General features: G+C 40.5%; 1 protein-coding gene across 1 annotated transcript in view; it reads left to right on the plus strand.

Annotated features, from left to right (window-relative positions):
* Window positions 1–18,124: 18,124 nt before the first annotated feature.
* The window catches only part of HCN1 (hyperpolarization activated cyclic nucleotide gated potassium channel 1), a 202,643-nt gene continuing 192,847 nt past the window's right edge, over window positions 18,125–27,920 (plus strand). The window contains exon 1 of the mRNA XM_050913365.1: window positions 18,125–18,507. Within this exon, the coding sequence (XP_050769322.1) occupies window positions 18,125–18,507 (383 nt within the window). The remainder of the gene's footprint in view (window positions 18,508–27,920) is intronic.

The following is a 27,920-nucleotide window of genomic DNA, read 5'->3' on the forward strand; positions in this document are numbered from 1 at the left end:
TCTTCTCAAGTCAAGAGCTTCAACAGACTATATTCATTCTTGAAAAACAATCAGTTTTCATCAACCAATTTTTTTTCTAAGCGTGGCTGGTTAGCAAATGTGGTGATGTCCACTTTTTATAATAGAATGAGATCTGAGTCAAATTATTTTCTTAGCCTGATGAGGTTTTTAACCTCTTAAGCTCTGCTATCTGCCTGGAAAGTAGGATAGCAACACCTATTTTCTAAAAAAGGAATTTAAGATTTATTGAGCCAGAAGGAAGGAAGCTGGAGGTCAGTGATCAGGGCTGTCATTCCTGAGGGAGAAAAAAAATCTGTGTTCTATTATTATTCACAGAATTAGCCCTTATTTCATCCACACACCTTCTAGTATTACACTTCCAAGAAGACCTGGCCAATTTTCTATTGAAGTGAAGTGAAGAAGGTAAAGGGTGGAAGCTCAAGCCTTTCTTTTAATTCATTTAATCTCCATATCCTCAACTGTTTTATTACTAGCTTGCCTATGGATTTTTACAACTCAATTAATTTCATACCTAGGAAATCCAAAAAGCTTTCTTGACAGTAGTGCAGGATCTGCACAGAAATCACTTCATCGTTGAAGATCTCATCACAGGGTGGAGTTGCCTTCAGTGAGGTAGTTCTGAGGACAAAACCTTAATTAGGGGAATGATAGAGGAAGATACTATTTGATTTGGGAAAAAGTAAGTCTTACTTTGTTTCAGTGAACAGCTATGATGGTGAATTCAACCCCTTCTGCAGAGGAATTTGTGGTGGAATGCAGATGACACTGCAATTTTATTATGTTTCAAAAATATTTTTGGTAATTATGCACTCAATATTGAAAACCTCTTGCCATAAGAAGAGTGCAGGTTTTATTGAAAAAGAGTATGTCTATAAATCATTTTTTTCTATACTTAGATTTTAGAAAGGTGCTGACATTCATTTCCTGTGAATTTTATGATTTGCTTAAGATTTAGAAAGCAGTTATGCCAAAAAGGCTTTGAAAACAACCATCAGCATTATTTCTTATTGGTATAATCTTCAAATAGGAAATACTAGCAAGAGAGGACAAAGCGAGTAAATGAATAGTTACTGTTATGTGATGGACTTTTCTTACAGAGTTCTAGTGCTGAATTTGATTTATAACGCATTTTTTGTTTGGATCTATGAGACACCAAAACCACTCACTTTGATCTATTGATTTTTCAAATAATATGTTACATTATTTAGCCCAATACGCTGTGTTTGAGAGAATTTGTCTCTTGGTTGTCTATAGAATGTGACATGCTAATTTGAAACATTTGCTAGCAGTTGATAAAACAGACTAGAAGATGTTAAAGAATACCAGGTAGCGTTTTATTCATTTCAGAAACTTGGTGCCAACTGGCACATCAGCTTCCATTTATCCTCAAGGAAATGCTTTGCAAGAGAGGCCCAGGAAAAGCTGAATGATTTATTCAGTCTATGAGAGTATCAAGCCATACAGCCCCGGGCAGTCCCTTTCAGAGTCCATTCTCAAGCCAATGTCCTCAGCTACATCCAGTTTTATTATGTTGAAGAGAAAGTTTGTGGAACATACAAGAAGCTATTTTAAGGCTGTAAACTCTGTACCATGAGCCCTTTACAGTTCCTACAACAATCATACATATTCTGCTGTCACTGATGTGAGGACAAGGCACACACTGAGCTGTGATTTGAGATTTACCAAATAGGACAGAAGAAAGATTTTAGGTGCATTTGTTCATATTTTGGCATAGTTCTACTCAAGTAGGAGTGAAAGTTATAGTCTTTTTTGTTATAGCAGGAAACTTGCATGTGAAGACTTATCGATGCTACTGCAGCTGAACTATGCAGATGTTATCATTATCCATAACTCAAAAAATTCAGGGACATTTAAATTATTTCCTGTTAAAAAAAAAAAAAAAAAGCTTTTAATGTTACTACATGTTACTAGTAAAGACTGAAACTCAAAGACTGCAATATTTCTCTAGATAATTTTTGGCAGTGCTGTTCTCCCTAGTTGAATTCAATCTGCATGCAAGAGTAGTAGCTCAAAGATTTTCATCCTCATAGTTTATATGTAGAATTTAGCATATAGAATTTACTATCCACTTGAATTTGCCTCTGTACAATTTAAGTAAGACATATGCCTCAGAGACACAATGAAAATGTGTGTCAGAATTAGATTCTCCTGCCACTTGTCTTGAAATGAGGTCATTAATTCCATTGATTTCACTACAATAATTTCTACTATATATCTTTACATTTAAGACAAAACATTGCAGGTTTTTTATTACAGATAGTGGAGAAACCTCTGGATTTGTGGTTGATATATTTAGCATAATCCTAAAATCGCACTTTACAGTACATAGTCGTATGCAACCTTCAGATTGGCCAGTGGGGTGTGCCAAGTTAGTTGAGAAAAGTGAAAAATTAAAATCTCAACACTGAATTCATTAATTGATTGTTATCAACAGCTTTGGCAGCTTATTAGCTGCCTTTGGTAAGGTTACATGAAACGGGATATGTAAGCTACATAGGTAACCCAGAGCAGCAAAGGGAATGTGCAGTCCTCTTTTTCAAATATTTCTATCAGTCCTCTTAAAAAATGTCTGGAATTTTAATTTATATTAAAATTGCAATTTAGCACACTTCGAAGGAAAGTTTGGAAGAAATATGAAAGCAGAACACTGAAGAAATGTCCATACAATGGACATCAGGGTGTACAAAGATGGTCACTATGATGAACTGGCAAAGGACTGTATATTGACCTGAAATAACACTGAGATTAAACTCAGAAAACTGTACGTCTCTTGTACTGGAAAGTAGTTCTACGGAGAGTGGGATATTTTTCCACTTATCGTCCCACCTCTGAGTCTTTAGAAAAAAAGAGTCTGGGGAACAGGAATGACTAGATGAATCTTCTGAACAATCAGAAAGGACTGACTGGCATCGGATATCCCACTTAGATTTCACCATGTCCTGATGAGTCTCTAATTTACTGAAAAAGAGTTCCTGAAAATGTTTTGGTTTGGTTTTCTTTCCTTTGTTGAATGGAAATTGTTAAATTGCCACCTTTTGGTATAATCTTTCTAAGATTAATTCTGTGGAGAAAAATGTGCCAAAGTGTCTGTACTGAGAAGCCTAACCCAAACCCAAGATACATCTGGATGGATGCAATACTGTAAGATTAATATTTGGATCTCAGTTCCCCAAGTTATTGAGGTGTATATCAAAACCTGAGCATGTGCATGCTCTCTGTGAAATCAGCAAGACTACATAAGCTTAATCATTTTGCTGAATCACAGAGTAAATTACTATAGGTAGGCAAAACTAAGTATGTGACAGTCACCTAAAAATTTCAGGAAACTGCTTAGCAGTACAGATAGATAAGGCTTTAATCATTTATTAGGTTGTGAAAATTTGTTTTAAAATAACATAGATAAAATGGGCTTTATTGCTTATTTCTAAAAGTTACAGAAATAATCCTGCAAGCTCTGCAGTGTTACATGTTCCTGCTAGACGCCACTATAATATCTTTAAAAGTACGACCACAGACAGTAACCTCCCTCCGAGGTTTGAATTGATTATCTTGTATAAGCAAGATAAATAATCTTGTGCAGTATGAGATTTTATTTTTGTCACAGAACGCTTTGTTTGATTTATGACTGAAAGTGAGGTGACCTGCATGACTGCATTCTCTTTCAGAGTTTCACAAAAAAAGATCACTTTTTATCTCAATGACCATGGATCAAGGCATCATATGATAAAAGCTGAAGAACATTTACAGTGTGAAAAGCACTACCAAACAAGTCAGTGGTCAAACAGTTGATTTGATGCCCATCACACCCCACAAAGGTGATTTACCTTCTGATGTGTTTGTCCTGTTGGACACTCGGGATCAGGGAACTATACAGATTTGCTTAGGAAAGATTAGCACATATGTAGGATTTAGATGTGGTCTGTCCTCCAGAACTGAAACTAGTGGGATCTCACTTAAACAGCAGAAATATATGAATCGCTATCATAACAGAATTCTTAAAGATGGTTAAAAGCGTTGCCAGGTTATTTTCCTTCATTTCCTGCTCTGACTTTTACAGTCAACCAAAGTCTTTGCCTTGCTTCCAGTGATCATTGGATCCCACAGGTAATACAGTGCAAGGTCAACACTCAGTGCTTGCACAACATAGCCTGCGTGACTTCTGTGTTAGTAACATTCAGCCTTAAGGGTTATCAATAGTCCATTTATCCATATTTACAAGGTAAAATAATGAATTTCTACTGTTTTCTGAGATACTAGCTGGTCACTCAGCATTTCTATATATGTAGTCTCAAACCAGCATCATATTTCAAAATAAAAGCAGCATAGATGACTCACCGTAAGCGCAAGTATCCAAGTCTCTTTATGCAAAATCAATGGACCCACATTTTTAAAGACCACTATTTTAAAGACAGTATTATATAAAGTCCTTTCGTATGATTCACAGTAGAAGTTCTGACCTGTTAGATTGCTTCTGTAGATTAAAATTCAAGCTGTGTATTTAACATTTGAACTCTAAAAGTCAGAAGAGAATTTTAGTGAATGTTTTCTCCCTGTGAAAAATTTTTTCCACAGTCCTATGGGTATTGCTAGAATTCCACCATTGCTATTTGTATTTTCTCTTACAGTCTCCTTCTAAAAGTGTATGTTCCATGTTTTTCCTCCTCCTGTTTCCATGTGGTAGGCAAAGATATTCCATGACTCAAACAGCATTAGCAACTGAATGAGCCTTTGAGTGTACTAAAAAAAATGGAGAGATGGTAACAGCCACACTTCACAGCAGTAGAAAAAGTGCTTGTGTAGCATTCACTGGCATAGCTGAGCATATGCTCTCCATGGTTCTTTAGTCATCTGCTTGGAGTGGGCAGCAGTGCTGAGGAAAAGACAATCTGTCTCTCTGTTAATGAAAAAGTATCTCTACAGAGTTGATTAGTATAAGGATAAACTGTTCAGTGACTTAGAAACCGAGAAACATGAAAAAAATGCATGTCACTGTAAAAAACTATTACCTTTTCTGCTTGAATAGCTCAGATATTTACAGTATATTAAACACAAATACAGTAAAGCTTGTAGACTTGAATACTTGAAGACGGAATGCAAGAAATATAAAATATTTTTAAATAAATACATCTGGAAAATTTAGCAAGTTATAACTTATTTAATTTCCTCCCAAGTATAATACCACCTCCTTTTAAAGTATGCCTGTGGTTCAGTATAGGGATGCACAAACCAGCTTTAAGAGAGATAGCAGAGGCAATGGAATAGGTCTAAAAGTGTTAGCGCATATAAGCTAATCAATTCTCATTCCTCACCTGAACACCTTGACTCTGATAGGGCTCCATGCTGCTGCAACTAGATTGCTTCACATAAACAAGCTCAACTGTGCAGATAGCTTGACTATCTCTGTACTTTCCTGTTGGCTGCAGGGCAGGCATATTCCACACATAGATCTGAAATGGCAGGTGGCTGAGCAAATAAAAGTGAAGGTCCAATTCAGCAGCATTACTATGTTCTTTCTTACTTTTTCTCTCACCAGAGAACATGCTGCTGGCATTTTATCAGACAACAATAGAGACAAAATAATCACATTGTAGATGGGACTAACACCTCCTTCTTTTAATAAGATTGCCCAACACTGAAATCCACTTGAATCGCTGCAAAAAAGGGGAGCAGAAATTTTGCCAGCTGCACAAACCCACAGATTTTAAATTTTATATTTTTCCTGTGCCAGGAATCTGCCTTAGGCTGAATTTTAGCAGATGGACAAAACAGCTCAGATATTTTTTTAAAACGGGTTAGACAAAACAAAGTATATTTCTCTTATATCCAGTTGTGGTAACTTTTTTTTAGAATTTCCAGAATATCCAAGATTTTAAGAAAAATTTCACATTTGCTAAAGTGTCTTTTGGGCAGGAAATAAGCCCTGGTCTCTCCTCCAAATACATATTCAAATTCTTCCAGTTTGAGTTGAGAGTCAGGAATGGAACCCACTGAACCCATGGTTCTCCAGTTGCCAGCAAACATTTATTAAATCCATTAGCAAAATGTCTCTCATCCCTGTCTAGCACCAACCCCACAGATGACGCCAAGTTGGGCGGGAGTGTTGATCTGCTTGAGGGCAGGAAGGCTCCACAGAGGGATCTGGACAGGCTGGAGCAATGGCCTGAGGCCAACTGTATGAGATTCAACAAGGCCAAGTGCCGGGTCCTGCACTTGGGTCACAACAACCCCATGCAACGCTACAGGCTTGGGGAAGAGTGCCTGGAAAGTTGCCCAGTGGAAAAGGCCCTGGGGGTGCTGGTCGACAGCTGGCTGAAGATGAGCTGGCAGTGTGCCCAGGTGGCCAAGAAGGCCAATAGCATCCTGGCTTGTATCAGAAATAGCGTGGCCAGCAGGACTAGGGAAGTGATCGTCCCCCTGTACTCAGCCCCGGTGAGGCTGCACCTCAAATGCTGCCTTCAGTTTTGGGCCCCTCACTACAAGAAAGACATTGAGGGGCTGGAGTGCATCCAAAGAAGGGCAACAAAGCTGGTGAAGGGTCTAGAGCACAAGTCCTATGAGGAGTGGCTGAGGGAACTGGGGCTGTTTAGCCTGGAGAAAAGGAGGCTGAGGGGAGACCTTATTGCTCTGTACAACTGCCTGAAAGGAGGTTGTAGCGAGGTGGGTGTTGGTCTGTTTTCCCAAGTAACAAGCGATAGGACAAGAGGAGATGGCCTCAGGTTGCGCCAGGGGAGGTTTAGATTGGAAATTAGGAAAAATTTCTTCACCGAAAGGGTTGTGAAGCATTAGAACAGGCTGCCCAGGGAAGTGGTGGAGTCACCATCCCTGGAGATATTTAAAAGATGTGTAGATGTGGCGCTTAGGGACATGGTTTAGTGGTGGACTTGGCAGTGTTAGGTTTACGGTTGGCCTTCATGATCTTAAAGGTCTTTTCCAACCTAAATGATTCTATGATTCTAACTCTATGTAGGAGTTACCTCCCCTCTCTTAGCTGGAGAGGTTTGGTGATGGACCTAGACCTTTCAGAGTTAGAGATGAACATAACTGTGAGGCAAAGAAAGGAAAAGTGTTTGACTGGGGAAAAAAAAAAAAAGAATACATACTACTACAAAACAACTCGCATTGTCAATCATGAAGGAGTGCCTAAAGTAATGTCTCCCATTCTCTTATGTTTTTGTTAGTGGAATGTGTGCCACAGTTTTCAAAGTACAAAGGAGTACAGAGTACTGGAGTCCATCATTCCCAAACAGATTCTTACTGACAAATTCTTAGCAGTAAATATATATGGTTTTAAGATATTAGCTCATGTGTACTTTGATCACAGGCAATTTTTGAAATGTATACATATGAATAAACTCATGTCTACACTAAACACATCTCTCAGTGCACAACATACAAAGCCTAGACAAAATCCTAGATTTTGTTTATAAATGATGGCATAGCATATTTTAAAGGATTATAGACAGCTTACTGTGATTTTCAGAAGCCACAGTTCTTGCAAATTGCATGATGCTCTAGGAAGCCTTTCTCTCATGCAAACATAGATAAGCATATCAGTGATACATGGATTTAAAAAAATTCTATTAAGCTTATAATACTTAGAAGAATGAAACTCTGAATGTAAAATATACATTACAACATGATTTTTACTTCAGTGTTTCAATGCATAGCAGGGTTCCATCACAAATGTCTAATAATTTTTAGGTGGAGAAAGACAGACATGGGTAGCACTTTCGGGACTTCCTTATTCACGTTAAATAGAAAGTGCTCAGAGCAGTACTAAATAGCAGTAGAGAACTAAAAGAATGGTTAGTGCATATCCAATACGAATGAAGACACAGATTACAAATCTATCCACATTGCTGAAAATACAGAATCCAAGAATAAAATCTACCAAGACACTAACTTACAGAACATTAACTAGGAAGTGAGTCTTCACACAAGTGACATTCAGAGAATTTACTACTAGATCACCTACAAGATGATAAAAAGTGCTAGGATTCTCATTTGATTAGAAATATTCAGCTTCATCAGTTTCATAATTATACTAGAGTAAAAGCCTTGCTCTTTTGTGGACACAAAATGAGAACAGCACAAGACGACTCTATTATAGTCCCTGCCCAGAGAGGCTGTACTTCTTAAAGACAAGAAAAAAGGTGAGCCAAAAAACCAAACCCAAGTTTAGGACATAATAGCTCATCAGCAAAATCATTCACATCCTTTGCAACTTGCCACCTAGTGTATACAGTTATTCAAGCATTGCAGAAAAAGCAAGTTTTAGATTCAGACATTTCCAGGCCTTTTTTCTATTGCAACCACTACCTAGTTTCAGGTTGTATTACAGTCTTCTGCTTATCAGGTTTGACTTTCCAGCTTGAAATCCTATACTCTCAAATTCCACATCTTTCTTACAAAAGTCATTGAGATAACGTATCACGTAAGATCAACACCATCTACCATCTGTAGAGCATTACTGTGAGAGTAGGCTGTTGTGCTTTTGAATGCCATTACAAACAAGCAAGATAGGAGAACTCTCTGTTAATAAAGTGCCAGATACCTGTTTCCTATGTTTATCTGTGATTGCTGCACATGGCATGTATTTTCTCACAAGCTTTGAAAGTCTTTAAGGATATTTGCCTTCAATTTATGCTCCTTCTATGTCAAGTAGTATCTTGTTGCAACCACTTTCAAAGATCACATCTTGCACAGACTATCCTTATTTCTCTGAAGACATTTTCTGTTTTTTATCCTTTTTATATCTTGCTTCCCCTGATGCTTAACTTTACCTGATAGATCTGATAAAGTTCTTTTTAGTTCCTAAGTGAGATCCACAATTTTTCAGGTAAGGTTTGAAGGCAAACACACATTTTTTCTTATTTTCCCCTTTTCTCTCTGTTGCATCATCTTATTTTCAAATGGAGATTGTTCATTGTTGAAGATCTGCCCTCTCCTTTCCCTACAAAAAAAAAACCCCACCCACCAAAAAAAAAAAAAATTACAATGTCCTCTGAGTTTTGCTAAAATAAATTAAATACTGTAGAAAGATTGCCCATGTAGTGTTTTTTTTTCTGGTTAATGTTTGAGTCCAGTTCTTCCATCACTCACACAGATGAACACACACTTACACATGCACAACGATCACTGTTCTGTGTGTCAAACAAACACCTTTTCATATCTCCGTGTATGCATAGGCACAAAGATGAATGGTTGTCTGGCGATTTCATCCGTAAGTGTCTGCGTCTATCTAACTTCTATGCAAAGTAGTCTTCAGCAGTAATTTTTACTGGACTGAAAGCCACTTGGGAGAATACAGTCATTTAAAAAAATTATTCTTAAATAAAAGAATAAATATATAGAAAAGGCTATAGGAAATAAATATTGCAAGTGCCTTCATTTACTGAAGCTTTATGTATACTTATCTTTACTGTTGAGGATACCTACTATGTATATCCTTTCATAAAAGTTACAACTTCTATGCACTTTTTTCCACTTACTTTCATTTTAAAATGACAAAAACCTTCCTATTTTTTTCTGATATCACTTAGAGGGAATGTTTGTAATCATCTTTCCCTTTATTTTCCACAGTTGCCACCACTAGTTCAGCAATACTTCGGTTACAAGTACATCAATAATTGTGACCAGCATTAAACTTTGAATTCCTTGAGCTGGCTTGGATGTTATAGTGGTTAAGAGCCTCTTTACACTTCATGTTTCCTATGCTTCCACCATGACAGCCCTGGGGAAGCGACTGACTTACATCACTCAGTTCATAAAGTTTGGGTTTTCTATCCAGTCTTACTTTTCCAGAAGACCTGAACTTGCTACAGACACACAGGGTCCCTTATAGTTCCGTGGAGTCTTGCGTGTAAGGCTCCCATAGGCATGGAATTCACATCCAACAGTTCGTTTACAGAGCACTGCGAAGGCTGCCCGTGTTCCCTCTCGACAAGATTTATTGACCATACAGCCATCTGTCACCAATCACCATAGTCCCACTATTGTCAAAAAACAACTTCCCATCAGCTCTCCAACCATCTAATTTTAGGGTGTGTATCTAAGGTCATACGTGTTTTCTCCCAGCAGTGGCGCAGGGAAAGAAAAGAGCAACACTTTTTATTTCCCAGTCTTGCTGTTAATTGATTTCAATTTTATTGTTATTTTATGTTATTTTATGTTATTTTATTCATATTTCTTTTTAATAAAAAGATACTAAGCCTTTAACAGGTATGACTCCATTAGGGCAGTTTCCATTTCCTCATGGATTGATATCACAACTGGAAAGGTGAAAAATCATCTTAGAGGTGGAAGTTCTTTATAATCACTAATTCATCTACTTTCCAAGTACGAAAGTCAAAGAGTATGGGAATCTGCTTTCAAACCTAAACAGCCAGTGTCTGCAGTAGCAGTACTTACCTCCAAGTATTTATGGCAATTCAGGAGGTTACCTTTGTTCAGCTGTGCATGTTGTACTGTTTGCTTCTGCCAGTTGTGATAGCTTATTCCCCTCCTCTGCAGCAGAGATGCCTTTAGCTGCAAGAAAGTTGCTGGTGTGAACTGAGGAACAGAAAGTCTGACAGCAAAAACTGGGACAATCCTTCCAGAGTTGTGTGTTCAACGTCACCATTTAGATTGCATCTCTGAGGCAATGCAATCAACAGGGAATAGTGCTGTATGTTCTTCTAATTACACATGCTAGTAATTGAAATGCACCTACCACCAGCACAACTAGCTATGAGTAACACAAAGTACCTCTGAAAAATGATTACATAAATAGGTATCTCAAAGACAGCAAGTGAGATACAGGTCTAGATTAATGCTGGGACCATCTCTGGACTCCTCTGGACTCCTTTTTAGTTCCTGGTTAAACTGAAGATTTAAATCAACATTGAAAAGATTTACACATTCACAGTTTTCCCCAAAGTACTTATTAAAAATACAAACCCTTTTCCACATTTTGAATTGAAAAAAAAATCTGGAAAGTTGTAAAAAGCAGTGTAGATTTAAAGGATTGTTTTGAAAGTCTTCAGTTTTGGTTTGGTTTTTTTTCCCACTGTTGGCTTAATAGCTGAAATGTCTTCATAACTTGAAGATCTACCTACAACTTAAAAACAACTGCAACAGGCCTTCTTTTCTGGAAGCACTTAGCAACTATCAGCTTTCAAGCTTTTAGGTTATTCCTTTAGGAAAGATTCCAAGAATCTTTTCAAAAGCAGTATATTTAACCTAATGAATATTATATTGAAGACAGATATTAGTCCTGCAAGACATTGCTCTCTATAAGGAACTGAATACTAGACATAACTTATGCATATTGCTTGCCGCTAGTATCTACATCTATTAAAATACGATGGTGAAGTGATGGATCTTAAGTACTTAAACTAAGTCAATCAACACACAAGAGTAGCTTGCAGGATTAAAACTGACAACTATTAAAACCTTAACTAATGATCTTAAGTCAACAAGAGAGCACTTTCCAGCTATCTCTAAAAGCACCCTACCAGTTCTGATAACCTGAGCAAAGTTAGGATGAGAAGGTGAACAAGATTGTTGATTTCAGGAAAATCAGGACTATGGAAAGAAAATTATTGAAAAGGTAGTGTAGTATCTGTCGTAATACATGAATATCGCAGCGAAATATTTGACAACATATAATTAAGTCATTCTGTTTTATGCTGATATTCACACCTTATTGAAACATACAAGTTTAAAAAAGCATTTCTTTATTTGGTCCTGGAACTTCCAGAGGGAAGAGATTTTTAAATCACAAGAACTTGTTTTTGTGGAGTGATTATACAATTATGTAGGAACAGTGTGTGCAACAGGAGGAAAAAGCTATTGTAAATGTGAAGTTGCACTCCAGAGGAATTAAAGGTATTTGTATTTTTAGAGAAATGGCATATTTTTCTCATATTACAGAGAAGGGATCCAAGAAGCCTTAATATCCCTGCTGCCCAGCATAGTGTTTAGCACCGTGAATAGTATCATGGGACCTTTCACAGCTGTATACACTAATTTTAGAAATGTTCACAGGATTAGGCTTTGTATTAAACGGGTATCATGTGTTATATAGAAATTGTTCAGAAATGTCTACATCTTTGTTGTGTCAAAATGTAGTTCTTCAAACCAATACAATCATAAGATAAATATTATTTGAAAGACAGACAGAAGTTTATATGGAGTCCACTTGCATATGAACTAAACAAAAAAAGAATTATTTCTATCATAGCAAAAATGTAAAGTTCATTGTCAAAGCCATTTACCTGGTCAGCTGAACATTTGTCAGAGAAAGGGATTTCTTAATGATTTCTAAAGCACTGCAAGTACCCAGCAATACAGACAGTAGCAAAGATGAATAAACAATTACCTATACACCTACAACTCCCCAAAAAATCAAATTAGAATTTGTTTTCCACCTTTTACTTTCCTTTCGTGGCAGTGTTGTCTCCATAAAGACTGGATGAAGATCTGGCAGGTTATTAAACAGATAATAAGCACTAGCATTAAAATATTGTTCTTCAAAAAAGATAAGCACTTGGAGCACACAAATATTCTATCAAATGTAGAAGTGATTTGCATAAGTAAAACACAGTCCAAAGAGCTGGTAAAAAACAGTAGGAATTTTCTGTGCTTTAATTTCACCCTGGGACACGGGCAACAATAAAACCTTCATGTCCCGCCTTATCAGTTGCTGTTCTGAAGCACCACACTCAGCTGCTGTAGTAAGGCTTCCAGCATTCAGCCCCAGGCCAGAGCTGAACACCAAGATTTTCCAAGAGCCAAAAGATGGCTGTGGCACGTAGTAAATAAATAAGCATGTATTTCTGTAGAGTAAGTGTAACTGAGTAGATAACTTAGTAGATCTCAGTGCACTATAATTATTCTTGGCTACCAGAGTTTCATATGACCCAGCAGATTACCCATAAGGAAGACTATGCTTCTGTTCACACGTACCACGGTGTGTTCCTATCTGTACACACGAGTGTGTCTTGCACCCTAGGTCATGTCTCGGAGCCATTTCCTATTCACACTAGTGTTTACCCTAGTTTTTGTTCCACAGAACATACACCACTGCCTTGGATTTCTTTTAAATCATGCTTTTAACTTTCTTAGAGAGAGACGTATTTCCCACAAAACATGTTTCTGGAAAACATCAGATCACTGCTTTTGAGAACAGGCAACAGGGGAGAAGCTGCCTTTCACACTTTGCAGCAAATTTAGGTGTCAATTACCTGTCAGGCAAATTTAGGACTTGAAACTTCTACAGGTGGAGCACATCTGCTCTTGTAGATCTTTACGGAAATCACCGAGATCGTATTTACATCAGTGTTCACTGTGGATATTCAAACTGTGCAACAGGGTAAAAATCACATAAATACATGGATGGCTACCACCTAACATTCACACTTGAAGGTGCACTTGCTTTGTGATAGTTTTCTTCAAGGGATACTAATGATTGCAAAAGTAAGATTCTTCTTTCTTCATAAACACTATGCAGTATTAATACAAAATTTAAAATCTGTCATAAATGATTATAAATTATAATTATAATATTAATGTGAAATTTAACATCTGTTGCCAGTAAGTATGCATGACTGAATATTCATGGAAAGTAACGTAAGTAGGGTGGGACCAAATCAAAATTATTTTATTGCAAACTTCAAGTAACCAGACACAGAAAACAGCACATACTATGTATTTTGGATTAATCCTCAATTTAGGTTGCACAGCTAGTCGTATAATTGTAAATATTATTTCCCTTCCTCGCTAATCCTGCTTTAGCATTTGACGTGATGGTGATCTTCTGTTGAGAAATAATCTTAAAAAAAATCTCATCTTAGGGCATGAAACTAAAACGTGAGAGACAAGAGCTTTCTTCTGCAGTCAGGCGCATCTTACTGTGTCATCTCATAGAAGTCCTGTTACTTCTCTGTGCCCCAGTTTCTTCAGTGAACAAACTACATATGCTTCAATACCTAGGCTGTTATTTTTTTCATTTCTACAGCTGAGCTGTTCTGGATATGTTCAAGTTATATCAAAAAGAGAAAATATGAGAAAATATTGGACTGTATTTACTACAGGCATAAAAATTGACTATGTTTGGCAGAAGAGAAGGAAATTCATTTTGAGGTATACTTAGTATTACAGTTATAGAGTCATATAAAGCACTGAAATTAATGATGTTATAATAGTTTGATGGAGTCCAGTAATCAAAATAATTCAATACGAACAAATAAAAGAGCCTACTAAATTTTTAGTAGTGATCCACTAACCTAGGACATAGCAAAGAGATACAAAAGAAAAAGTTTTTTTTCCTTGTTCTGCTAACACTGATTTCCTGAAAATTTCATTTATCAATTTCATTTTTTTCAGTGTCTCCTGACATAGTCACAAAATCAAAATCAAACTTTACAGAAAACAAGCTATACCTTTAGCTAAAGTGAGTCTGTGACCTTTCTACCATATGTAGCCCTGGTGCGGTTTTCAGAACTATTCACACACACCATGTCCCATTACTTCTCCTTCTGTGAAACTAAAATTCTCTCATCTAAACGAACATGTTGGCCTGGGCCTCAGGAGACATCAGTTTCCTGGCTGAAAACAATGTAAGTTATTTTGACCTGGAGAAGAACCCGTTCTCCCACATAAAAACTACAGATTATGAAAATCCTTTCTCATCCTTACAATCTCAGGATTACTATTAAAAATTGCAAGATACTGAGATGTTAAGGCCATTTAGGCCATGCAAATACTTAAGAAAAATAGCACTCGAACATGCACAAATAACTATACATTTCTTCTACGTAGAATAAAACTTACAAAAATCTAGTATTTGATCACAGGAAGCACAGAATACCAAAATATCAATGTTACAAAGAGATTTGTACCTCTGTAGTTTACACACATGCTGTGTTTGAGAAGCATGCAGAGAATGTGTTACATATAATGCAGGTTATTTTCTCTCATTAACAACTTCTCTTAAATCATATGACATTTTGATGTAATAAATCACCTTCAGATCTATAGAATGCCACCAAAAGAAACAGAATATTTCCAGATTCTTGTACTGTAGAAAGAGGGGGAAGCTAGGCAGGGGTAGTCATTCTGGCAGGTCTGTAGTCCGTGCTAACTAAGGATAGATAAACATTGACAAATAAGACATTAAATACAAGCGAAAACAAAGTTTCAAAAAGTAAGAAATTGGATGTTCTTGCTGTGCACAGTTTTCATCATCCAGAAATGAAGGACTGTCACCATTAATACAATGTTCACCGTTTCTCCAATTAAAGGAATGTACATCAGAATCTGCTTACTGCAGCTGTAAATGTCTCCATTTCACTGTTCTGATTTACTCCATTACAAGCCTATTTTCTCCTGTACATGGCCAGTTGTTGTTTAGCTTATGCTGGGAGAGATGACTCAGGTCAAGGGCTGCACGCAAAAGTCCTCTGAAATAAGGAGTGAAGAGGTAGGAAAATTACTTGCTCTCAGAGAGGAGAGTTAAGGTTGCAATGTACACACGACTGAAGCGTGGAAAGTGTCGGTTCCACTGACGCTGATGTGGTAAACTGTGTGAGTACGAGGAACAGCACAGCGTGACTTAGCCTGTTCATCCCTTGCCTTTGTGGGTTTCTGTCAAATATGATGTGAGCTAATTCTTTCACAAAGCTGCAAAACAATAATAATTTCTTACTTTTTAATTATTATTTAGTGACAGACATTGGATGAGGGAAGGAGGCAGACATCATCTGGGGATAAACCAGTAAGAGGGTTTTGTCTATCAGCAGCTGTGCATGAGCCACCAGCAGCTGTGCACACACTCTTCACTGTTTTAGGATACAATCATACAGAAAAGTATCACTCCAGATGGGGAAGGTTTATGTATGTCAGCCCTCAACCAATCATGCTGCGAGCATATTCCTTCCTGTGCTGGTCACTGCCCAGCCTCCAGCAATCCATGCCGGTGCATCTACACTTGCCATCTTCTTCCACGCTAACATCGTGTTAATATGTTCCACACTTAACATACTAACATCGTCCGAACTTTGTGTGTTTGAGTGCACTAAGCATAAACATTCTGTTAGAGCTGGAATTGTTGAGAAAAGCCCTCAGATCCAGTTTTGAAACACAGCTCCCCAATGCTCCTCATTTGCACTGTGCAAATTGTGGTGTGCAGATTTGCACATCTGTTTCTCTATCAGGTTTGTTTTAAGCATTTGTTTTGTAAAGGATGAAGTGGGTAACAATGAAGTGACAAATACCATTGAAAATAGCGGAGCCAAGCTTGGGGGACTTTACTAGTTCCTTCTTACTATATTTTTAATGTGCAAAATGAAAAGTGCGTTGAGAACGTGTGAAAAACAAACCTATGTTCAGCCAAACGGAGTCCCAGGACCTACACACGTGCTGTAATATATGCCTTTATGCCTTTGCAGGTACGCGTAATACTATAGCTCCTGTGATATCATCTGCAGATACTGATTCTCCATCATTCTGTAACCCAAACTAACTCACCCCCTTTAGGGGTAAATATCAGCACCTTTCAGTTTTCAGAGCAGAGACCAAGGCCCTCCTTGTTGCTCATGGCTTGTAAACAGCTGCTTACCATTGGCAGAACTGCTCCCTCAGATCCTACCTCACCCCACAGCTCCCCAAATACTATACACAATCGTTAGGATAATGTGTGTAGAGATGCCCAAGGCAATACATATCCTATTTCCTTTGAGTGTACTTAGAGCATCGGGAGCTAGAAATACCTCCTGCTTCCTTTCTGTCCAACAGCCTTTCCTTTGTCTCCTGGAGGCTTCTTAACTATAACTGACATACTTCAATGTCAGGTGGAGCGAGCTGAACGCGGACTCCAGACCCCTGTTTACACACAAACAAAACCAAAATCACGTCTTGGCATACGTGAAAATCTTTCTCCACACGTGGGTACACCTGCCACTTTACGCCTTACAGTGAGACAAGGCAGGCGCCCGTGGCGGCACGGCCTTCCCAGCGGGAATCGCACCCCGGTGTGCTCCCGCTGTGCGCACAGCCGCCCACGCGTCATGCGCCCCTACGCTCGGCCCCGTGTTTTCAGTCAGCGTAAGGTTCAGGCAGAGGGAAACAGCCGCTCGGAGGTAGCGAGATGCCACCTAACCAGAGCGAACCGTTTCTTGTGTGAAAATGAATGTCACTCAAAACCCGTCCTTCCCTCCTCACTCACACCCCCTCCTCCTTCCTCGCTGTCATGCACGCACCGCACCAGCAAAGAGCAGGTTCTGACTTCATTTTCAGCAGTATGAACCCCAAATGCCTCTGCTACCTCCGGTGCCGTCACTCGGCTCCACGACCAGGCAGACCCCTGCCTCTTGCTCTCTTCCAGTCCGTCTGCTCCCCGAGAAGCACCAGAGAGGCTTCCCAAGAGACAGGCGACCCTGTGGGACCTCTCCACAGCTTCGTTCCCAGCCACCGTTTCCGGCTCTGGGTGTGGAGGCACGCTACCAGCCCACGCCTCGCCCCTCGCCTCTCCCAAGGTGACACACAAACCCACTCGTGTTACTGTATTCCTGCTGGAAGCGCGGGCAGGGTCGCCGGGGAGCCCCTCTCTTCTCCTCCCCACCTCACCCGCCTCAGGCCGCCCCGCCGCCGCCATGTGGCGGGAGGGCGGCCGGGCCGGGCCCCCCCGCCCCGCTCCACCCCCGCCCCGCGGGCCACCGCACTCGCGCTCACGCGTGGAGCCGCCGCCGGGCCCACGCGAGGCGCCGCTGCCCGAGGGCAGAGCCCGCCCCGGCGGCTCCTCCCCTCCCCTCCCCTCGGCCCGGGCGCCTCAGCCCCTCAAGGACTCCGGGGCGCTCAATGTCAGGCGGGCGGCGCGGCGCGGCCGCCGGCAGGGGGCGGGCGCGGGGAAGCGGAGCCAGCCCTGCGCGGAGCGCGGCTCAGAGTCGGCGGCGCTGGCCATGCCGGGCGGCGCGGCGGCGCGGAGCTGAGCCCAGCCCAGCCCAGCCCAGGGCGGCCGAGCCCAGCCGCGCCGCTGAAGGGCCCCGGCGGCGGCGAGGCTTCCCCGCGCTCTCCCGCGGCTGGGGCGCGCCCGCCCCGCAGCATGGAGGCTGGGAAGCGCAGCTCCTCCGCCGGCAGCCGGGACGATGGCAGCGCTAACGCCTTCCCAGCCAAGCCGGCGGCCCCGGCGGAGAAAGCCCAGCGCAGCCCCGGCGGCGGGGGCAGCGGCGGCGTGAAGGAGCATGGCAACTCGGTGTGCTTCAAAGTGGACGGCGGCGGGGGCGAGGAGCCCGTGGTGGGCTTCGAGGATGCCGAGGCGCCCCGGCGGCAGTACGGCTTCATGCAGCGGCAGTTCACCTCCATGCTGCAGCCGGGGGTCAACAAATTCTCCCTCCGCATGTTCGGCAGCCAGAAGGCGGTGGAGAAGGAGCAGGAAAGGGTTAAAACTGCGGGGTTCTGGATCATCCACCCCTACAGCGACTTCAGGTGAGCGCGGGGCTCCCGCCGCCGCACGGGGGGTGGCCCCGCCGCGGGAGGCAGGGCGGCTTCTCCCGCCGCCTCGCACCTCGCACCCGGCGCAAACTTCGGCGGGCTCCGGCCCGGGGGAGGGCGGAGGCGCCCCGCGGAGGTGAGGGGCTTCCCCCGCCGGCATGCCCGGCTTCGCCCCTTCCCTCCCTGCCTCCCTCCCCGCGGGCAGCCCCGCTGCCCAGTTCGGCGGCTAAAACTTTGCCTCCCCTCTCCGCCTCCCTCGCCCGGGCGGCGGGGAAGGGGCTGGAAGCCGGCCCGGGGGGGTGGTGGTCGGGGTTTGCCCTGCCCTGCCCTGCCCTCTCCGCCATCCGTGCACCGACGCTGGGGCAGCCGCGGGGCTTGGCCCCGGCCCGGCGCTCTCCAGCGTGCTGCACCGGGACCGGACCCGCAGGCCCCGCGTCGGCCGGGCCGCTGCCCGCAGCCCTTAGGGCTGCGGGCAGCGGCCCGGCCGACGCGGGGCCTGCGGGTCCGGTCCCGGGCTGGCCGCGCCGCGGGGTCCGCCGCATTGACCGCGTCCGTCGGGCGGGGAGCGGGCGTGGGTCTCCCCCGGGTTGGGAGAGCTCGCCGGAGCGCACGCAGGGGCAGCGACATGAATAAAATCCCAGGGTCCGCGCTGGGTGCGCGCCGACCCCCTTTTCCTGAGCGGCCGGCGTAAACACTTGTTCAAGGGGTCGGGTGAAGGATGCACGCCTCGGGCAGAGTGGCAGCAAAATAACTTTATCCAAGCAAGCTACGTTTTCATAGGTGGAGGGGTGAATGTGGTGCTAAATTAGCGTTGCTTTCACGATAAGTTGAACGTATGCAGAATTGGAATATTCATATGAAAAGCAGTGCAAATAAATTCCCGGGAAGAGATACTTGCCTTTAAAATTACATTTTAAGTGAAGGATTATTTCATTGTATTCTCTATGCCAGCTGGCTGTATGCCTTTGTAAATTTAACACTCTCTACGATACTTGCTGAAGAACTATGAGTGTCGTTAAGCGTATTTGATCAACGGCTTCAATTGAACAGCCTGTGTCTATACAATAAGTGAATTGCACCGGAGACCATGTTTAAAAAAGGAAGATCCAGAACATTCAATAGTTACATGGATCTTCTAAGAAAAAGTAGGTTAAATAGAATATGCTTCCAGTGGGAACGGGAGGAAATACTTCCAAAGTCCAAGTTTCTGCGGGACTCTTCAGAGTGAGGTGTTACGCAGTGAGCTGTGCTAGCACCTTGCAGTCAAGCCTGAGAGCAGTACAGCTACAAGAGCGGAGGAGCAGGGCAGCACTCAGTTATGACTCAAAATCATGCTTCAGATCCCTGCTTTTTTCCTGGCTCCCTGGAGGCAATAAGCTGCACTTGTTCTTTTCCTGGAGTACCTTTTCCCCCTTCGCATGCCAGCTCAGCTGCACTAGCAGGTGCATTAAGGGGGGAGAGAGCCAAGAGTCCACCCATTCCCTTTCTGCCAGCCAGAGAGGGATGTAGCAGGTCACATCTGGTGCTGTGGCAGCATGTGTAGGGGATTGGAGGGGTCTGATAGTCTCTTACTTACCTGTGTGTGTGCATGACTAACTTTATTCACGTGAGGATTCCCTTAAAATGAATGAGATTGTTCTTGCGAGTAAATTCCCTCGTTCTGTTGTAAGCTTGGTTTCTGAGTGAGGTGCACAACCCAACGATATTCTGGGCAATACGAGCTTATGCCTCATATTGTGCAGCATGTAACTTTTTAAGCTGATATGTGAAATAGGTCATAGGTATGTTGGTTCTGTTTCATTACAGAAAAATCTTCTAATTCTGTCCTTATTCTTCTTGTGAGAAGGTTTAGAGATCGTAGCATATGTTTACTTATTTTTTTCAGTAGGAGTAAAAAACACTGCATCCTTTTCAGGCCTGTTGTCTGCATATTCTTAAATTAATTGTATTTTCTGGGGGGTTTATTATGGTTTGATTTTATTAGAATGGAGGTGTTTGTTTTTTAAATAAAGTTCGTCTTTCGTTAGTCTTGGGATGATGTGGCCTGATCCGGCCCCAATTTTTTAGCCAGTAGGACTGTTTCAGTGAGAAATATGAGAAGTTTGTGTTGTTTCTTCTGAAATAATTGCAACTATGTAATGGTACTACTCTTTTTGGGTGGCAGTGTTTATAGAAACGAGTGAACAAGTTGTACTATATTGTGTATTCATCTTCCTGTATGAGAATTGCGACCATGCTAGTAAGTGCCTCCTAACAGTGTCTCTGTACCAGAATAAATGCGTAAGTAAGGATCGAGTTGTTTTGATTTATTTTTGCATGTGATTTTGTAACAATGTAATGTTTGTATGTAGACAAGCCTTAAAGCATCCAAAGAGACAGGGGTATTCTAATTTCACTGTGTTAATCTAGATACTACCAAGGGAAAGAACTAAATTTTATACCAAAATAACAAGAAAAAGATAAGAAGCTGAATATTTTACAGTGTCCAAGTGGGAAGATTTAGAGTAAGTTTGTAAATTTAGCTATTATTAGGGTGTTTGTGGCACATATGAAAATGGACATCACAGTAAATTTTAAATATAGGCACACTTAGGAGAATACTGGGTTAACCACGGAAGACATGGGAAAATTCTGGTACAGGCTCCTGTGGACTCTCATTTATTTTTGTTTTTGTAGTTCTGAATGCTTGTATGCATTTGCTGGGATACTTTGATGCATTTGGTTACATTTCTTGACCTCATTCTCACGATTTTTATAAAACTTTGTATGTTTATCTACACTGAACAATATTTTGCTGTGTCGTTTGGGGGGCAGGCAGCATCCCTGCGCCCTCCTGCCCCCCTTTTTTGGTATGAACAGAGTGCGGAAGCTGTGTCTGTAAACTCGGTGCTCTGCGAATCGGTTACTCGCATCCTTGTGGGGCTTGGTTTCTAGTTTTATGGCTCTCCATCCTGCCTGTGTTTCAGGGAAGAATTGGCTCTTCATCAGGCAGATACACCCTTGGAGAATTAAATTCAATAAGTATTACATAATTTTTCCACAAGGGGACCATTTTGTTCCTGGTTGTCTTTTCCCAGTCTTCTGAGGTTAATGTCTAATTTGGAAGCTGTTATGTAAACCAAGCACCTAATGCACATCAAAGCCAGCACAAGACCTCTGTTTATCTCTTTGCAGCTGTGATTACTGCATCTCTGAACTTGGACAACAATTCTGTGTAATTGCATGACTCACAAACCTGAATTTATTGTCAGTGTTTTGGTTAGAGTTTACTGAAGTCCTGCGTGCTTTCTGTGAGATACCGAGTGCCTCCGGCCATCCCTGCTCACGTGCAGAAGAACAAGCCCACGGGAGAGCATCGCCGGTCCAGCCCTGTGGCCTCGCAGCTGCTGGACGAGAGCAGCACGAAGCCAGCAGGAGATAGGAGCAACTGCACATGGTTCTGCTGCTGCCATACATGTTTCACTCGTTTCATAGCAGAGTTGCAGTGGACATGGGCTTTGGGTGACTTTTATATGTTACGGCCTTCTGGTATTAGTGGAAATGTATGTGGCTGATTTTTCAGCCGATTAATTACTCAGTGTCCTTCAGCCCATCAGGGGTTTCTTTAATGCTCAGCGGGCTTGCTTGCATGTGCCCAGGCTGTTGGTCTGGCCCCATAGCATCTCCCTCCCTCCCTGTCTATGGGTACACAGAGAAACTCACGCTGTCATGGAGATCTTGGTTTTATTACCACATCAGCTAGGGCATCTGTAGTCAGCAATCTAAAAAGAAAACAGAGTTACTACCTCCAGAGTCACACGAGAGAGGCATCTTTTGACCAGAAGTAGAAATGTATGAGAGAGACTGAGTGGGAATAATACGTGTATGAGTAAATGTACCCTTCACACTCTGATGGTTACAGTTCTGAGTTTGATGTTTGGGAACAGCTTTTGACTGGAAGTGGGGACAAAAATTTTAATTGGCTTCAAGATGAAGTGAAGTAAGACTGTGATGTGGAGTTGTCTGGCAGAGTAGCGGATAAGGAGGTGCAGTGCAGGCAGTGCTGAAGGTCTTTTTCCTGTGTAGATGAATACAAAGTATGAACTGATTTGCAACAATAGCAAAAAACTATTGACATTTTATGTTGAGAGAATCTCTCTGGGTAACTTCTCATCTCTTCAAGGAGCTCAAAGCCTTATTTTAAGGATAACAGAAAACTAAAAGCAGAGTTAAGTCTAAAACTTGAACAGAAAATTTCAGAGCATAGTGAATAGTAAAGGTTTGCCAGATTTTTTTAACTTGTGTGGCATTCCAGTTTCAAAACCTTTTTGCATACACATTTGAGGATTATCATGTAAATGTGTAAGGTTTATTATATAAGTCTTTATAAATCATAGAAACTCTATCGATGCGACCTTGTAAGTAAATGTCAGGTTTCAATGGGTTTTAGTCAGAGTGAAAGACACAATAATATTTGCATGTGTACATCTAGGTATTCATGGAAGAATATTTTTGTGTCTGTTGCTATTAAAACCATTCTGTTATTTTGTGCAGTTTTATACAACCCATCCATGTTGTCATGCACATGTGCAGCTTAATTTTTCAATTATGTGCCAAACTGTAAGTCATAATTGCAATGTATTAGTGCCTCATGTTTTTTATTATACTTCTGTCCATTTTGAACTTACATTTGCCTTATGAATCAATTTTCTTTTTAATTTGTACCTATCTTTTGGACCTGCCCTTGACCACCAGCAGTCACCCTAACGTGGTAGACTGTGCATGTTATATGTGCAGCTCACATGCATATTTCTAACGTTTAGTGCATGCATTGGTTTAAAACCTGTTCTTCTTTGGGACCGGTCTTCACTCTACATGTTATACCTATCTTTTGTATTTTAAGAAGCTTAAGGTAAGCACTTTGTCCCTCTCTTTTGTCACATGTGTCGTCGTTTAACCCCAGCCAGCAACTAAGCACCGTGCAGCTGCTCGCTCACTCCTCCCCTCCCCCCTCCCAGTGGGATGGGGAGGAGAATCAGAAAAACAAAGTAAAACCCATGGGTTGAGATAAGAACGGTTTAATAACTGAAGTAAAATAAAATGTAATACTAACAATAATAGTAATAAAATATGATAATAATAATAATAATGATGAAAAGGAATATAACAAAAAAGGAAACCAAACCAAAACAAACCCAAGAAAAGACAAGTGATGCACAATGCAGTTGCTCACCACCCGCTGACCGATGCCCGAGCAGCGATCCACCCCTGCCAGCAAACTCCCCCCTGTTTATATACTGGGCATGATGTTCTATGGTATGGAATACCCCTTTGGCTAGTTCAGGTCAGCTGCCCCGGCTGTGCTCCCTCCCAGCTTCTTGCACACCTGCTTGCTGGCAGAGCAGGGGAAACTGAAAAATCCTTAACGTAGGATAACTACTACTTAGCAACAACTGAAACATCAGTGTGTTATCAACATTATTCTCACACTAAATCCAAAACCCAGCACTGTACCAGCTACTAGGAAGAAAATTAACTCTATCCCAGCCGAAACCAGGGCAACATGTCTGTAATGTCTGAGTTGAAGCTAATGAGATTGATCTTTTTGTGAGCTGTTACATACTTAGGTTTATATAGGGCAGTAGAGTTGAACGGTAATGCTATATGCGACCAAGACAAAATGTGTTGTATCATACTTAAATGTAATTGATATAGATATATGTATGCAAAATTAAGTATATAAATCATGTTGGTTTATGTTAAATAGATCAGATACAAATTAGTGTGGGTTTTAATGGATTATGTCACTGGTAGTGTAGGAGTATGAAATGTCTGTAGTTTTGGATTCTCAAGGTAGTAATCTCAGTCTTCTTGCTCAGGGTTTGTCATGAAGTTTTCTTACAGTATTGAGACTTTTGAATTATTTGGTAATAAACTGATAAGCAGGGATTTATAATTATACTGTATACATTCCTCGCACAAACTGATTTCTTTTTTTTTTTTAATTATTTATGTTTTTATGACCGAAGCACAGTTTTAGCTAGGGCTATATTTCATGTATCATTTTCAAATACTGTTGTGGCGACTATAATTTTTATTTCTATTAAAGAAAAACTGCGTACAGTTAAACTATTCCTATTACTTGAACATTCACTCTTTGTATATGTCTAAACATAGAGAACTGTTTAATATTAAAAAGATGATGAGTAGTGCTTGGCTTTTTATTTGCTGCATTCCAACAATTTTTGCACTTTACTTCTGTAAATGCCCCAAAGGATAAAATGACAAAATTGTAGCATTAATCTAAATGCATTTATAATGTCTGAAAATTCTTTCTGACAGTAAGTTGTATATTAAGCTTTATAATAGTTCCCCAGGTAAAATGCAACTCCCATAAAGGTAGGCTGAAGAGAAATATGATAACGGTCCTCAAATGCACAAATGGGTGTTAAGAAGAGGAAAGAAATTACATAGAAGTAATGAGGTGAAATTGCAGCAACAAATATCTAAATTAGATGTTTAGGAAGCAGGACCAAAAATAAGCAACGAAATACTCTATTGGCAATGCTTTGATGTGGAATATGGGCCAGAAATACATTAGGTTGTTTTTCATCTTCAGTTCCTATTATTTTTAATATTGAATAATGCCTCATCATTGGCTGTCCTGATTAATTTGTTATGAAATCTGGTTGACTAAAGCTAGCTACTGGCATTTCTTTTTGTACCAGTTGTAAGCATATATGAGTGAAAATGGATATGTAGAAGTGTATGTTGTGCTTTTGGGCTCACGAGGGCCATCTGCTCTTGTCCCCTTTGAGATTTTCTGCAAGAACCACAAAATCAAGCCAGCTGAGTCCACCTGAGGTTGGTGCAGCAGCCACTCACCTTCTGGACCTCTAGGGGATGTGGGAAGGATTCTGCCTTTGTTTGTTCAGGGAAAGCAATTCATTTTATTGATAAGACATCCTTCTGTCTCTGGATAACGTGGAATACTAATGCATAGTTTGAGCTCACGTATATGTTGAACATTTCCCAATTTTCATTATGTCCATTCTAGTCCTGGAATAACAGTCCATTCATTGCATTTTCTTTCACACTTTTGATGTTATATACTTGAACATAGAATGAAGTTTACAGCAGAGAAAGAGCTCAGTAACCGTAACTCAAATAATTCCTCAGTTCTCTGAGGTACTTTTAATTTAACTTGGGATGTTTTGAAGATCACTGGCAGCACCTATGAAGAAGTATACAAGTACATTTTTTTCTGCAAGATGCTTAATTTTAGAATATTTACCTTCTTCACAATCTAAATAAAGGCAAATATCTTCACCATGATTTTGAGATATGTTTAAAAAAAAAACCAAAACAAAATCCAGCCAAAATGTTACAGAATTCCTGTGAGTAATCTCAAAGATGATGTTTTGGGGAAGTTATATGTGAGTCTTTAAATGTTCACCTGGGATGCTCAATATCATGAGACTTCCTTTTCAGTTTTCTAATTTTTTGTTTTGACTGCAGCGAGAAAAAAGCACTTGATTAATACCTATATATATACTTATCAAAATTTAGATCTCATAAGATCAGCATCATGCTTGGGCCCGTGGGGAAAAAGTACTGATTCTGTTATTCCCATTGATTATTTTAGCAAGACTGCACATTTTTGAATGTGTACTGGCACTCTGTTAGCTCATCAAAATAAGCTGTGCTTATAATCGACTCAGTAAAAGTTTTTTCTTTATATTAGGTTTCTTGGACTTGAGTATATGGAGGGAACTGTGAATTGGAATACTATGCAAAAGCATGGAATACTAAATAAAGGTCTGGATTTAGGATTTGGTTTGGGGGTTTTGGTGGCTACAAAGCTAAATAAATAATGCATAATGTTTGATAAGTTGCTTAGGCTTTTTTATGGTTATATAATCAAGTTAAAATTTGAGTGGCTCAGTTTCTGATTGTTCAGCCTGGGGTAGCAGAAATAGAGATGTAGGAAATCAGAGGTCACTTAAAAAGTACGAATCTTTACCTCTGCATTTCTGCCTACCTATCTAAGATTGGTGACATTGTAATATTTAATTAAACTTTGTCAGCTTTTTTTGAGAGGCTCAGTTTGAAGGTACTAGAAGGCAAAATATTATTTTCAGAGAGGAGGGTAGAATATGAAAATTAGTAGAGCAATTTACTTCATTTGGTTGTAAATAAGAGGTATCCATTCTCACCTCTGCTTTCACTCAACAGCATGCCTGAGAGCTCTCTTCTATGTCAACATACAATTTTTGAGAGAGAGGAAACTTTTAACCTACTTTGCAATGTTTAATTTTTAACCTGGCAGTGCAGTTCTCATTAATTGCTTGAAAGTCCTTTAGCTGTCTATTCCCTGATTCTTTCCCAGAGGCATGATTTAATTTTAAAAATCATAGTGTATTCAGCTCTAATTATTGGAGGGCTCGTTCTAGACACATGGTAAGGTATGTTAATGACCAAAACCTGTATCAGCTGGAGTCAATGTCAGTACTACCTCAAGGACACTGTCATTTATCTTCCATAAAATCTCTGCTAATATCTTTTAATCTGATGATAGTCAGATTCAGGCAAGCTGCGTGATATTTTGCAATAAGCTTATTGCCTTGGTTTGCAGTGCAGCTGGAATAAGTAAGTCTGGAGTAAACTTGTGTTCAGAAAATGTTTATTTGATTACAAAAGAAATGCAATCTGTTTCCATTAGATGTTTAAAAAAACCCCAAACCAACCCCAAACCCTTTTTTATTTATGCCAGTGAAGTTCTTACAACTGGAGTTACATCATGTAGCTAAGAATAGGATTTTGTTCGTATTTTATTAACTTCTATGTTGCTTATGTGGGTATCTTATCTAATGAAGCACGTTATTTAACAAATAATTTGGTACAGTATTGGAATTTACTGTGCTGCTGATATTAATAAATTTTCTATCTCTAAAAATGTTGTTATTTATTAAAAACTCTTATGAAGATATTTTGTTTTCAACTGAAAGAGCACACGTTGCTTTATGCTCACAGTCAAAGCTAGATTGGTTTTGGGTTTTTTTTTTTGTTTTGTTTTGTTTGGTTTTTTAAATGTTGTAGTTTAAAATAGCCAATATACATTAAAAATGTCTTGACTGCAGGGTTTTTTTTTTAGGTAGTATTACTCTTTTTCATCCAATTCTCAGTCTGAGATCCACTGAAGCTTACGCTTGCGCTAAAGCTCCAGTATATAAAGAGCCCCACAGAAATAAACTGTGCCCTCACAATATCAAATCTTCCAATTCCATAAGTAGCATACTCTGGTTGCCTCCAGTTTTTTTCTCTCCTGTCAGCAGAGTAAAGTATGGAAGTATTGACGTTTCCTTGGCTGGTTCTGTTGTATCTTACAGTAACTTACCAAATCCTCCAAGAAGCACCTCTCCTTATGG

Source organism: Gymnogyps californianus, chromosome Z, assembly GCF_018139145.2.
Source record: "Gymnogyps californianus isolate 813 chromosome Z, ASM1813914v2, whole genome shotgun sequence".
Lineage (NCBI taxonomy): Eukaryota > Metazoa > Chordata > Aves > Accipitriformes > Cathartidae > Gymnogyps > Gymnogyps californianus.